The 14652-nt window shown below is 37.7% G+C and overlaps 1 protein-coding gene across 2 annotated transcripts in view; it reads right to left on the bottom strand.

The window, feature by feature from the left end:
* Positions 1–14652, bottom strand: part of pex5lb (peroxisomal biogenesis factor 5-like b) — a 42403-nt gene that overhangs the window by 7528 nt on the left and 20223 nt on the right. For both annotated transcript variants that reach the window (XM_065275884.2, XM_065275885.2), the window contains 5 exons: positions 14135–14221; positions 8974–9093; positions 6518–6661; positions 2108–2178; positions 1577–1795 (listed from right to left, as the gene is read on the bottom strand). In XM_065275884.2, the coding sequence (XP_065131956.1) occupies positions 1577–1795; positions 2108–2178; positions 6518–6661; positions 8974–9093; positions 14135–14221 (641 nt within the window). The remainder of the gene's footprint in view (positions 1–1576; positions 1796–2107; positions 2179–6517; positions 6662–8973; positions 9094–14134; positions 14222–14652) is intronic.

Here is a 14652-nt window from a genome sequence, read left to right as displayed (position 1 = left end):
CACTTCCTGCTCACTACTGCGCATGACTGGTCCCGAAAACGCTACTGCGCAGACTCAAGACCCAAGATGTCAGCGCCATTTCGGGACACTGGCGGCTTCACTTTTCACCAATGGAAGAGAGCGAACAGACGTCGTCCATCTTTTTTACAGTCTATGCCCTCAAACAGTTCGGGATACATATTTCAATCATCTGAAGTGATGATGAAGTGAATGTTATTTTAGTATATGTCCTTGCTTTTCCAACCTTATAATTAGAGAAATCAGGGATCAGGGAACAACTTCTGACTTTGAAGCCCACAAAAGTGCATCCATCCCAACAGATGTAATCCACGCAGCTCCAAGGGGTTAATAAAGATTTTTCATGGCTAATTGATACGATATTGTAAGAAAAATATCCGGATTTTAAACCATATAAACTATAATAATTAGCTTCCGGTAATAACGCCATCTATTACTCCCTTGAATTATGAGAGTCACTGCACAATGTATCTACAGCAACCAATGCTCACTAGGCTAAAACTTCCATGAATCAAGAGTCCAAGAGGGCACCGTTACCGGAAGTTATTTATTACAATTTATAAAGTTTGAAATATGAATGTGTTTATAATTATACATAAGCAGAAGACCTTTATTAAACAATTGGAGCCATGTGGATTACCTCTGTAAAGGATGAATGCACGTTTTTGGGGGGTTTAAAGTCAGAAGTTGTTTCCTGATCCCTGTTGTCTCTCATTATAAGCTTGGAAGAGCAAGTACATTTACTCCAAATGTGCTCATTTGAAAGATGATGGACATGTGTATCTTGGATTGCTTGAAGGTGAGTAAATCATGGGGTAATTTTGATATTTGGCTGGATTATCCCCTTAACTGGCAAAATCTTTAGTAGACAAGCAGGCAGTGGCGGCCGGTGACTTCTCTTCCGAGGGTTGCGAATTCAAAATATGTGATCGGAGTGTCATGTGTGTTGCTCGTCATTTCAAAATATGTGTTTGTTACGTCATGTGAACCATGTGCATCATGTCTCTTGTCAAAATACGAGCCTGCAGCACACACGTCAAAAGGAATCATGATAAAAGAGACGCTCATGTTCACAAAATAGTCGCAGACATTAACTAAACTTACACATAAAATTCAGCGAGTATCTGGCAAACGCCTCTTTTTTTTGGCTCTTACTTTGACATCACACGTGATGCACATCAGTTTACATGACACGCCGAACACATATTTTGAAATGATGAGCCACACATATGACAGGCTTCATACATGGTGTGACAGGTTTCACATTGTGCGCCCTCGAAAAATAAGTAGATTTACATAGATTTATGTTCTAGCATGTGTGAACTATGATCTGAAGCTGTATTTAAAATCTTAAACAAAAGTTGCCAAAACTTTATTAGCAATGAAATAAAATCTTTAAGGTACCATTAGGTCAGCTTTCCTTTCCAAACAAACAGATGTTCAATATGACTCTGTACATATGACTCTACATTTATATGTTTATGTATATTACATGCACACTATTTAGGTTGCAGCATTTTATAGACACTGATGTAAACAGAGTAGACTGTCACCATACCATCCGAGAGCAGAGATGGAGGAGATGGATGATCCTCTTCGATGAGGCAGTGGTGAGCCATCCAGAGGGCTTCGATCCTGTAGCAGATGTCTGTATCTGGGGCTGTATCTGATCCAGCGGTGGAGAGCCTCACATGCTTCCTCCTGCTGTCCTGTGTTGGTCAGGCTCACAGCGAGGGCCATTAGGGCCTTTAGGTTATTTGGGTGAAGCTCCAAACATCTGTTAAACCAGGACACAAAAATCAATTGGTTTATGCAATATATATCCCTTTTAATAGAATGTGCTTTGATAAAACACAGCGAGTGGTGCAGACTTTGACCCAGCAGTTGTTTTAGTGATTACTGGATTAAGGACAAAATCCTGAACACATTGCTTTCTTTAAGATGATTCAAATATATCTGTAGTGTCTGGGAAGTGTGTAATCCCCCATTAAAATGCGATTTATAACATTATTCACCCTTAGTATTAATGCCCCTCCTGCAACATCAAAGTCAGGCATTAATTGCAATACACCAGTGAATATTCACTCACCTCTGCAGGCAAACAATAGCCGCCTGCTCGCTCTCATTCTCTGCCTGTATGTTCCCCAAAACCTGCCAAGCCTTTGCGGAACATTGAAACAAACATAATTATGGCAAAAAAATAAATAGATTGAACATAAATAGCTCAAAGGGAACCATAAAAACAATGTTCAATTACCAGGGCTGCCAGTTTTATAAAACACTATTCTACCCCTGCGTTATACGCTTGTCCAAAGCATTTAATGGGATGTCACTCAGAGGATGCTGACAGTGGAGTTTAATACGTTTTTGACTAGAATTAAACAGGATTGTATTTATAAGCCTTCCCAGAGGTTTACACCATCTGTCCGCCATCGTCTTGGCTCATAAAACATGGAAAATTTCATTAAATGCTCAACAGTGCTGACTGGGCAATAATGAGGGAGGGACGGAAATGAATTTCCATTGGCTATCACATATGCTTGCTCTGGGCAATAACAACAATAAGTCGAGCACTTATGTAATCATCCGCCTTTTATAAGTAACTGAGTAAAAGGATTTGAACAGGACATGATGGCCTATTACAAAACTTGCATATCTAAAGTAGACAGCTACATTTTTTTTGTAAAATACTGTTTCTATATTAAATCCTCCTTCAAAATATATAATATAATATAACATTAAAAATGTTTATACTGACAGAGTAATCCATGTCAAAGACTAAATTCAATGATTGAAATTAAACTTTAATTCTCCTAATCTCATGATCAGATTATGAGACTTTACCCTAAATTTCACAAACTAAATAAGTGTCTCTTATAACCATGGCTGTAATCACTACAGATTTAGATTGCCACAGGAATGCCGTATTTTTGTAGACCAACCTGGAAGTTAGTGGGACACTGGTTCTCTCGCCAAAAAGCGAACACATTTTTTCCATATACTTTTGGATTATCGCAACAAATAAGCTTTGTGTTTAACAAAAGTTTATGACACTTACACATTTTGCCCAACAAGTTAATCTTCACACATAAATACAATTTGTACGATTTTTGAAGTCTAAATGCGTTTATTAGAAATAAAAAACGTAGACTTCAAAATTAATCAACGTTGTGTTTATTTGTGAAGATTATCTTGTTGGACAAAACATGTAAGTGATTATATAAGGGATTATTTTCTGTGATAATCCAGAAGTCTATGGGGAAAATAAATGGGCGTTATAGGAACCACCATAGATTTATACACTAGATGTTGCCTTGGCTTCGGCAGTTAATTGGAACGAATGCGTCAATGGAGCCGCCACCTTGGAACAGGGGAGCCCCTCCTCTTTAATGCATCAGCGTCAATGTAGGCAAAGGTCTAACGGAAATAAAATCGTCATGAATGTGATTTTCTAGGGGGTTTTTTTGTTTGTTCCAATGGTCAGACATGTATTTATCATTGAGTCCAGAGAAAATTTTAAGTTTTGATATTAAGATAATCTACTTTTTCAAAACATAACGCATAGTGCTAGTAAGCCTAACATCCATACGCAGCACAAAAGTCCAGCATTGTCCATGAATTCGAAGAACAGGCGCAGATAGCAACATGACCTAGCTACTTCCTATGACAAGACCCCTGTTCCAAGATGGATGGCGGTTTTGACGCAGGCTTAGAACCCCAAGGTGACATCTAGTGTATATATCTATGGCAGTAATTTTTAAAGTGTGGTCCGCGGACAAACCCCCCCAAGTGGTCCGCCAAAAGATGACCTAAGCTAAGCAAGTGTTTATACAAAATTATCACTCATTTAAGTAGATTTTTAATGCACTTGTGAAACTGTGATATCAGTTCTTGCCATTCTGTTTTAATAACGTAAAAATGGATCGGTGGCTAAACCAAAGGTCAAAAGAAAAGATCAAGCGTCAACTGAAAGCAGCTAAAATCCACAGATCTATTAGTTTTGTAATGTTCTAGTTTTTGTTTCATGTGTAAAATCCCTGTAATTTCAGTGATTTTGGACATTAAGAGGAATATTTACCATAGTTACAACCATAGACTTCATATACCCAACACCTCAGTTTTAATCTAATGGCTCTTTGGAAGGACATTAAGTGGGACCTAGGCTGTTATAGTATGTTTAATTGCAGTTTTTTTCACATGTGCAGTTTGTTGTTCATATTATGTCGCAACTCATTTAACATTTACTTTTTCAAATGAAATAAAATTAATATAATAATTTCTGAACATAGCATTGCATTTGTGTTTAAAAAATTAGTTTTTGACTTGAAACAGTTGCATATTAAACTTAAATTTAGCTTATCCCCCATTTTGTTGTTTTTTGGGGGGGTGTTAGAGTGGGATTCTTTTAGGTGGTCCTCAGAAAAAAATTGGAAGATAAAGTGGTCCTTGGACTGAAAAGGTTTGAGAAACACTGATCTATGGGGAACCATGTGTTTTGCTAACTTCCGGGGTTAGCCTACAAAAATACCTCATCCCTGCGGCACTATTAAGAGGGACGCATTTCCCCAGGATTCAGATCCATGACATACTCTTAACTTTTGCATTTGGTCCCTAATCTTATACATTGGGGGGAGTTTCCGGACAGGGTTTGTCCTAGTCCCAGATTAAAATGTATGTTTGAGCTGCCTTAATTTAAAAAACAACTTGCATTGACATATCTTAACATATATCAGTGCCATTGTTTTGTCTCAAGATGCACACCATTAAGGTTTGTTTGTAAAAACTGCTTAAAGGGGACATTATTTAAGATGTGAAATAAATCTTTGGTGTCCCCAGAGTACATATGTGGAGTTCTAGTTTAAAATACCATATAGATACTTTATTATAGCATGCTAAAAGTGCCACTTTGTTGCTGTAAGCAAAAATGTGCCGTTTGGGTGTGTCATTTAACATGCAAATTAGTTGATCTCTGCCCTAAATGGCAGTGCCATGGTTGAATAGTGCAAATTAAGGGGCGATATTATAGAGACAGAGCGCCGCGCGTCATAACCTGAAAACCACGCCCACCGGGGGGGAAACAATCCAACGGTCTCCATTGACTTTGTATTGCGAGAGGCTGCCTCCTTGTCATTTCTGGCTTATAACAAAAAACAGAATAATGCCTAAAAGCTGCTGTGTGACAATATGTACAGCTAACAAGCCAAAGAACCCAGAAATAAGTTTTTATAAGCTGTCGAGCCGTAAAACCCAGCTTTTAAGGAGAATAAAGTGGATCGCCGACTACGTTTCCCCCTAGTGGACGCAGTTCTACTAATAGAAGTACTATGAAAAGTTGCCTGTTTCCACTTTTGTTTCTTTAAACGCTCGTTTTATGAGGTCGACAGCTTAAAAAAAACTTATTTCTGGGTTTTTTGGCTTTTTAGCTGTACACCTTGTCACACAGCAGCTTTTATGTATTATTCTGTTTTTAATTTTAATCTGTAAATAAGTTTTTATAAGCTGTCGACCCCAAAAACGAGCGTTTAAAAACACAAAAATGGAAACAGGCAACTTTTCATAGTACTCATATTAGTAGAACTGCGTCCACTAGGGGGAAACGTAGTCGGCGATCCACTTTATTCTCCTTAAAAGCTGGGTTTTACGGCTCGACAGCTTATAAAAACTTATTTCTGGGTTCTTTGGCTTGTTAGCTGTACATATTGTCACACAGCAGCTTTTAGGCATTATTCTGTTTTTTGTTATAAGCCAGAAATGACAAGGAGGCAGCCTCTCGCAATACAAAGTCAATGGAGACGGTTGGATTGTTTCCCCCCCGGTGGGCGTGGTTTTCAAATTTGCATATCGGCGCTCTGTCTCTATCCCTTTCTGACATCACAGGGGAGCCAAATTTCAGTGACCTATTTTTTCACATGGTTGTAGATAATGCTTTACTAAAACTAAGTTACTGGGTTGATCTTTTTCATGTTTTCTAGGTTGATAGAAGCACTGGGGACCCAATTATAGCACTTAAACATGGACAAAGTCAGATTTTCTTGATATGTCCCCTTTAAATGACTTAATATAACCAATACCTAGTCCTGGATTAATCTAAACCCTGTCCTGGAAATTCCCGCCCACCTCACTGCTAATGAAACACAGCAAAGCATAAAATCAAAACAGGACTTTCCGTTTACACTACTTTAACTTTGAATGAAATACTGATACATTTACAGTCTACAATTCCTTTGCGTCACCGTTGAACTATTTTGTTGACCTCTGCACAATGCATTCTGGAAATGTTTTATCCTTAAAGGTTACATGCGATAATGATTTTGATTCAGACCGAAAGCAAAAACCAACAGCCTGTTTTTAAACAACCTTAGCAATGTTGTGCCTTCAAATGCTGTCTAGGTCTGCAGCTCCTCAGTTTTAGACACTGTGCCGATGTGTAAGACAGGTGCACGCTCAATACAAAGTCTGGCAAGACATTAGAAGCAATTTTACAGGTTAAGTATTTTACCTCAGAGTCCTGATGGTCCTGTAAGATAGCAGCTTCCAGTAGCAGTACAGCGCTGTTTAGATCGCCCTCTTTCCACTTCTGCAGCCCCTGCACAAAGGCATTGCCGTAGTCTTTGAATGGGTTATTAGTATGGAAGAAGTAACCCTGAGAGCAGAAGAACCAGAGAGCAAGCATAGATGTGAGCCCATCTTAGAGAAAACAAACATAACCATGAGTAAAAATCATGTATATTTTAAGAGAGCACTCGAGAGAACGATGTGGTATGTAGAGAGTTAACTGGTGGAGTACTGATTGGATTGGAACATGCTCATGTCTTTAATATTGCATAGAAACGTGAAGCTGGCCTCATCAGAGGCGTGCGGAGAAAAAAAATGCCACATCAGCTCAAACTACACATGACATGATCTATATCAAAGACACATGCATTCATACTACATTTAATATCTCTATCCAGGACACCATGGGGCGGTTTCCCGGACAGGGTTTGGATTAATCCAGGACTAGGCATTGGTTATATAAGGACATTTAAGTAGTTTTTACACACAAAACTTAACTGGTGTGCATCTTGAGACAAAAAATGTCAGTAATATATGTCAAGACATGTCAGTGAAAGGGGTTTTAAAATTAAGGCAGATCAAATATGCATTTTAGTCTGGGACCAAGGAAAACCCTGTCCGAGAAACTGCCCCTAAATATGAATTGATAAGAAAAGATGTGGATTTACTTTTGTAAATGACTTTCCTTTGCCAGACAACAAAGCAAAAGTCATAATGATATCCAGATGCCAAGATGTGGGAAAGATCTGAACAACTCAGACTTGGTCACTTTTAACCTGGCAGGTAAGCAACTACCTAGCAACCACCCAGAACAAGCAACCATACTGTTTCATTGGACTGGACAGCCTAGAAAACTAACAAACAGCCAATCTCCTCTCGATCATCATCATTTATGTTCAGTGTCCTTCAGTTTAGTTCAAATCATATAATTGAAATTGCAAACTGAAACAGTAAAATTCAAAGTCAGTGCTAAGTGATAAAGATTTCTTGCTCCTTTTATCTCATATGCCTGCATAATTGGCTCTATGATAGTTTTAATCTTAACATTTTTTGCTGTTCGAAAACACAATGATAAAACATGAGAGAGAATTTTAGATGAAAGCGAGAATTATCTGACATCTGGAGTCTGTAATCTTTGAAGTGATACACTTAGGGCCCTATTTGAATGATCTAAGCACTTTGTCTAAAGCGCACAGTGCAACGTCTAAATGGGCGTGTCCGAATCCACTTTTGCTAATTTAACAACGGGAAAAATGGTTTGTGCGCCCAGCGCATGGTTGAAAAGGGTTGGTCCTTTTTTTAATGAGTAATGGGAGTATTTTGGGCGTAACGTGCAATAAACCAATGAGAGTCTCAGCTCTCACCCCTTTAAAAGCCAGTTGCGCTGGCACTATGTCTAATCCCTATTTAGATGACGGACATTGTAAACTGAAAAACTAAGCGGAAGGAAGAAGATCCCCAGTTTAAGATTAATGTTAAATAATTGTGTTGTTTTTCACTTGTATTGAAATTGATTTTTTTTATTAAAACCTTTAAAACCCGTTGTCTTTTAGTCATGGAAGTAAAAATAGCAGGCTTTTAATTGCTGTAATTGTATGGCTATCCAATATCATCAAAAAATTATTTACAAGTATGTAAGAAGAGGTTTGTAGTCTAAAAATACTTTATTTGTAACAAACAGGAGATAAAGAATTTACAAACGTCTCTGCGCACATCGTTTCAACACTGGGACAGTGTCAGATTTTTTTAAGCATTACTTAAAAATGTTTCTCATCCCACCATATCCACAGGTACAGAGTCATCATATACAATAAATCCGTGAGGTAGCATTAATTTTTTTTTTAAAAAACAGATGCATTTGTTTAAAGCAAAGCATTTATTTAAATAACAAAAAAACATATTGTCTCATTGACTTTAGACCAGGTTTTTGTTGGTCAATGGCGTAGTCTATTTTAGTTGCCTCAAAATAGCAATGCGCCTGACCACACCTCGTTTTCAGACCAGAACGCCCATGGGTGCAAAAGGGGGCGCAAATGCATTTTCTATTTAAACAATGTGGCGCTAAACATGAAAATGATAATTGCGCACGGTGAAAAACTTGCAAAAGACTCTTGCGTCGCTCATTGCGCTGCATCGTGCCAGGTGTAAGATAGAGCTCATAATGTCTGAAAGCATCATTATGAATCGATCCTTTTGGACAGCAAGGTATAGTTCATTTGGTTGCCAGGTGCTTTAATACTTAATAATGTTGCATAAAACCACTTTCTTTTTGTTTATTGATGATAACCTTTCAGATTTTTGTGTGTTTATTTAACAGGGTCAACTGTTCGGCTGATGAGAGTAAATAAGTCTTAAGATTGGCCACATCACAGTGCAAAGCATTCTGATTGGCTGAGATACCTTTTCAGTGGGTGAGAAGTTGAGTGGAAGCAGGCCTTCACTGTCAGCATCCTCCAGCCAGTTCCTGCGTGCCAGCTCCTCCCATTCAGCCTGCATTTTATCCCAGAACTCAGTGTCTGACTGCAGGAGACAGATACAGATATATTTACAAGACAGTCAATAACGGAATATCGCACAAAAATAAGATCAGCCACATGAGACCATGCAGAGAGATGTCAAAATGTAGCTACTTACATACACTAATATATATTTTACACCATTTTACTGTCCAGTCTGTGTGCTTTCTGATTCTTACTGATTCTTATTGGAACACAACACAAGTGTGCTTTGGTTTTATAAGGACAAATTGTTTTTTATTTATTTGTAGCTCTGATGAGAGCATTTCCAGTATTATGATTTGTACGCTATGGTCAAAATCCTTACAAATACCATTTCTCTCCAAGCTGTGATACCACCTTTTTCATATAAAAAGTAGATTTGAGATCAGTTTCTAATTTCCTAGAATGATGTTTTTTATAATGGGAGGCTTAATGACACACAGCTGGGACATATTCTAATGATAAACATAAAGACGAGGGTGACATGTTGATAAATTGTTATTTGAAACCGCAAGGTCAAAAGAAAAGATCCATATTCATCTTTATAGATCTGCCATCATCTGCAGGAAGAACATTAATAACTGGATTACAAACCTCTCTGATTTCATACAGTATCTAGTTTATATCAATCTGAGAGATCAGCAAAAGTAGTTTACAATGCGTGTGCGTACAGTATTTATTCACTGAGCTTTATAATGTCAGATCAGATCTTTTTATAGAGCAGATTCCAGTTAAAGTGCATCATTGACTTTAAACCTCAAGGGAAAGTGGGCATGTGCATTTATGTGTCTGTATGTGTGCTTATTGTAAAATACAATACTTTTTATTGCAGACAAAATGTATATGCTTAACAATTTAAGTAAACTGAACTGAAAAAGTATGTTTCTTAAATGTACGTGACCCTGTCTGTGAAATCCAGGCTAAATTCTTATAATCTAATCCTGAGATTGGGAGCATCAAGTTTGATTTCACTCATTGATTTTAATCTTTGACACCTTACTCAGTCAATATTAATAGGTTATTTTTTACATAATGTTCTTTATATTATGTAGGATGATTTTATAAATCATTAAAAATGAATTCAGCTAGGTTTTACAGACAGAGTCACATATACTCACCTAAAGGATTATTAGGAACACCATACTAATACTGTGTTTGACGCCCATTTGCCTTTAGAACTGCCTTAATTCTGCGTGGCATTGATTCAACAAGGTTTTGAAAGCATTCTTTAGAAATGTTGGCTGCACAGTGGTAACAAGGCATGATAGATCCATGTTCTCATTCTGTTTAGGCCAAATTAGGACTCTACCATCTGAAATCGAGACTCATCAGACCAGGCAACATTTTTCCAGTCTTCAACTGTCCAATTTTGGTGAGCTTGTGCAAATTGTAGCCTCTTTTTCCTATTTGTAGTGGAGATGAGTGGTACCTGGTGGGGTCTTCTGCTGTTGTAGACCATTCGCCTCAAGGTTGTGCGTGTTGTGGCTTCATAAATGCTTTGCTGCATACCTCGGTTGTAACGAGTGGTTATTTCAGTCAAAGTTGCTTTTCTATCAGCTTGAATCAGTCAGCCCATTCTCCTGTGACCTCTATCATCAACAAGGCATTTTCGCCCACATGACTGCCGCATACTGGATGTTTTTCCCTTTTCACACCATTCTTTGTAAACCCTAGAAATGGTTGTGCGTGAAAATCCCAGTAACTGTGCAGATTGTGAAATACTCAGACCAGCCCGTCTGGCACCAACAACCATGCCATGCTCAAAGTTGCTTTAATCACCTTTCTTTCCCATCTGACATTCAGTTTGGAGTTCAGGAGATTGTCTTGACCAGGACCACACCCCTAAACACATCAAAGCAACTGCCATGTGATTGGTTGATTGGATAATTGCATTAATGAGAAATTAAACACGTGTTCCCAATAATCCTTTAGGTGAGTGTATTTCAGTATCACTTTATTTTGTCATTAACAAATTAAGGTATGAAAATATTCATAAAATGTGACAATTGTGTACATACAGTATAGTATATGCTATTATTTGGTGCTTACATTTAGCATCTGCATGTAAATACTGTACACTCTTAACAGCTGGAGGATTACATGCTTCAAATCTGTTTAAATATTCCTGTATCCATTGCTATCCACATAATTGAATTACACTATAATTAATATGAAAATATTCTTGTGCGTGTAAACATATTCACTGTCATCTACATTTCCTCTGAACATCCGAGGCTGAAAATCATCATCATTTCAATGAACGGGTGCAATCAGCCTTCTTCATTTAAATCTCCCACCTGCCACGTTTTTATCAGGCTCACACAGCAGCTGACCCTGTGAACCCCATTCACTCCAGTGACATGATCCAAAAGACCTGTCATTCATTCATTCATTCATCTACCATTCATTCTTTGTTTTGTTTCTGGCTCCCTTAAGAGCAGACTCATCAAAAATATCTTGAGTGTTTTTATTTTCCTGACAGCTGAAATTAATCTTGTGACACAAAAACAATCGCTTAAGCTTCAACGATCCTCCCCCCGTTGATTCTCTATTTAGTATTTGCATTAAGAGGAAATGAGGAAGAGTGCTGTGTCTGTGATGAAGGCACACACGAGATGAGCCAATTCATCACACAAAATCCACTACACACACAAAAAACACTCACTAGTACAGACAGTCACACACACTTATCCTTTTCCATTTGCATGACTGATATGCTGGGCTAGATTAAATCTAAATAAATAGTCACTCCAATGGAATTCGGATGATCAATCTTGTCCTAGATTGCATTTCCTTCAAGCACTTTTGTCGCCATGATGAAGAGGCGCTGTGCAGATGCAACACCGTGCGGGATCTTCAGAGTCATTCATCTATGCCCAAATAATCGCCCGCTGGCACAGGCACACCTGCTTCACAGTTTCAACCACTGTTTACTGTTTTAAATATGTTTGAGTTCCTCTTACAAGCACCATGTATAAGCTTTTAGTATTAAAGCTTTAGTATTTACATTTAGTATTCGTTATATATACTGAAATACTGTCTTCAAACAAGTTTAATGAACACTCCCCTGTTCGCCATTGCTCTGTGAACAGGTGACTCCAAAAATAACACAAACAATTAGTTGTGCCAGCATAGCTTTGGTAGGATGAGAAAAAAAGACAATGTTTTGATAGCACCACAAAGACAAAAGTGGTTTAAACAGCTTACTAATACTTATTAATGCAAATTAATTGGTTTAGAATAATGTATTTTAATTGTAATATTCCTGTCAGTATTAGATCATAATATATGACAGTACCATTATTTGAATACCAGGAATATAACTCCTGACTCATTCTTCTTCTTGCATCATCATTCCCATCAAACCTGGACAAATTATTTTATATTGAACTTAGCTATTTTTGAGAAACAGATGCATTAGATGACGTGCTACAAAAGTTACAACAGGCAGAGTCACGCTTTCTATGGAAACCCTACTGAAAAATCCAGCTAAGACCAGCATAAGCTGGTAGGATGGTTTTAGCTGGTTTAATGTGGCAGTAGCTGGTTTAAGCTGGTCCATCCAGCCTGGAAAAGCTGGGGGGTCAGCTGGTCTTCCAGCCTGACAAGCTAAGTCCACCAAGACTATCTTAAAGGAACAGTATGTAAGAAATTTGTATAAATTAATCATAAAATGGCCCTGATACACTAGACATTAAGAAATAATTTTCATTTCAAATACTTATATCACTGACAACAGTGGTCTGACCAGGATATTGTCATTTAAAAATTGGAGTTGGAGCCCTCAAATGTTGTTTATGTTGTCATTTTGTGTATTGGCCACCAGTTGTGTGATTGCAGTACCAGTTTTAGCCACAAGTTTTGTGATTGCAATACTAGTTTTGGCCACAATCCTATATACTGTTCCTTTAAAAAGTGACCAAATCACAACTAGACCAGCTTGCTACACCAGCAAAACCAGGTTATACCAAGCTGGAAGACCAGCTAATAACATTTTACCAGTTTACGCTGGTTTAATCAGTAGGGAAAGTAGGCCTATACAAGAACCTTAAAGAGCACCTATTTCATTGCTAAAAACAATGTTATTTTGTATAAATATTATATGTATTATATTTGGTATAATACAATGTGTTCGCATGGTTTATGGTTAAAAAAAAACACACATTATTTTCCACATACCATACATTTTTGTAGCTTCAGATTTTTCGATCTTTCTGAAAAGCACTTATTTAAAAAGCACTGTGTCCCTGATTGGCCCGTTAATCTGTATGTTGTGATTGGCCTGAATTCCTCTGACGTCAGCGGAAATGTGATGCTACTTATCATGTTTGAATGATTCGCGCATGATGCAATGCTAACAGGAGTTAACTTACAGGCTGTGAGTCCGAAGCGGGAGGAATTATGATAATGTTGGTCTTTACTACATCACCAATCCCAGGAAGTAAACTGTTGCCTACAATTCATGTGTTTGTTGTAGTCCAAGAAAAGAGATTTACGTTGGAGACGATAACTCGCGTCATCTTTACTTTGGGGTTTGTACCGTTTGCATATCCTTAACATGTACTAATACACACTTACACACCAAAGCAAATGTAAAAACGTGAATCAGACCATTGGTGCTCTTTAAAAGACTCCATCAGGATATTGATTGTATCTCAGTGTCAGTGTTAAATATAGCTACACAGCTGCTCTGGCTTTTGTCATTTGTCTTTATTAACCGCATCATTTTACAATAAATGTCTCATGAATATTACTGCCCAATAAGCACCTCTGTATGCGAGACTAGAAAAGTAAGAGCTGACATCATCATAAACCAGCCTCTCTGAGATGTCGTTTGTGTTGATGTTGCACTCTTGAGCTAAAAATACACCAATTATGCAGTCTTAACTCACAGGGTGAGAATGACCTTACAAAAAAGCAAGAAACTGCAATTCCCAGTTGACTAGATACAATGTGAACAAGTCCTTAGGTAACATTTGTCTGTCAACAAAGAAGACTTTATCCAAACTTTCATAAATAAAGAACTTTTTTTGTGAGTGTATGTGTTTGTTGTAGGGTCTCACCTCCACAGCAGCCTTGGCTCGGACAAACTCCTCCTCTAATGAGTGTTGTCTCCCCAGTAAAGCTCTGCCCAGCTGGGGCTTCGGCCGCTGTGAACGCAGATGGCCATAGACATACATGCAGACAAGGTCAGACAGCAGTCGCTTAGTAATACTGTATTCAGATCATGCTATATAGGAAACTTTAAAGTTATGGGTAGGGTAATGTTCATTTTAGTATACAGTGGCCCTAAATAATAAGAATTAAAAATCTTCACAACATTTGATAATATATAGTTTAAAGAACATTCTGTGGAAATATAACCTTGATACTTTTAACTATTTCCCAGCCATTGACGAGCTATCTCGTGAATTAAGAGAAAACATTTGCATAAAAAAAATTCTGAAGAATTTTTATGTTAATCTGCAATACCGCAAATATCCACTAGATTACCCAATTTATGCAAAAACTGAAGCTAAAACTTTATTTACAATTTTTAAACTCTATGTATGTATTGATAAACGTTCTGAATCTGATTTGT

Source organism: Paramisgurnus dabryanus, chromosome 6, assembly GCF_030506205.2.
Source record: "Paramisgurnus dabryanus chromosome 6, PD_genome_1.1, whole genome shotgun sequence".
Taxonomy (NCBI): Eukaryota; Metazoa; Chordata; class Actinopteri; order Cypriniformes; family Cobitidae; genus Paramisgurnus; species Paramisgurnus dabryanus.
The sequence above is the reverse complement of the archived record's forward strand: the minus strand, read 5'-3'. Positions and strand labels throughout refer to the sequence as shown.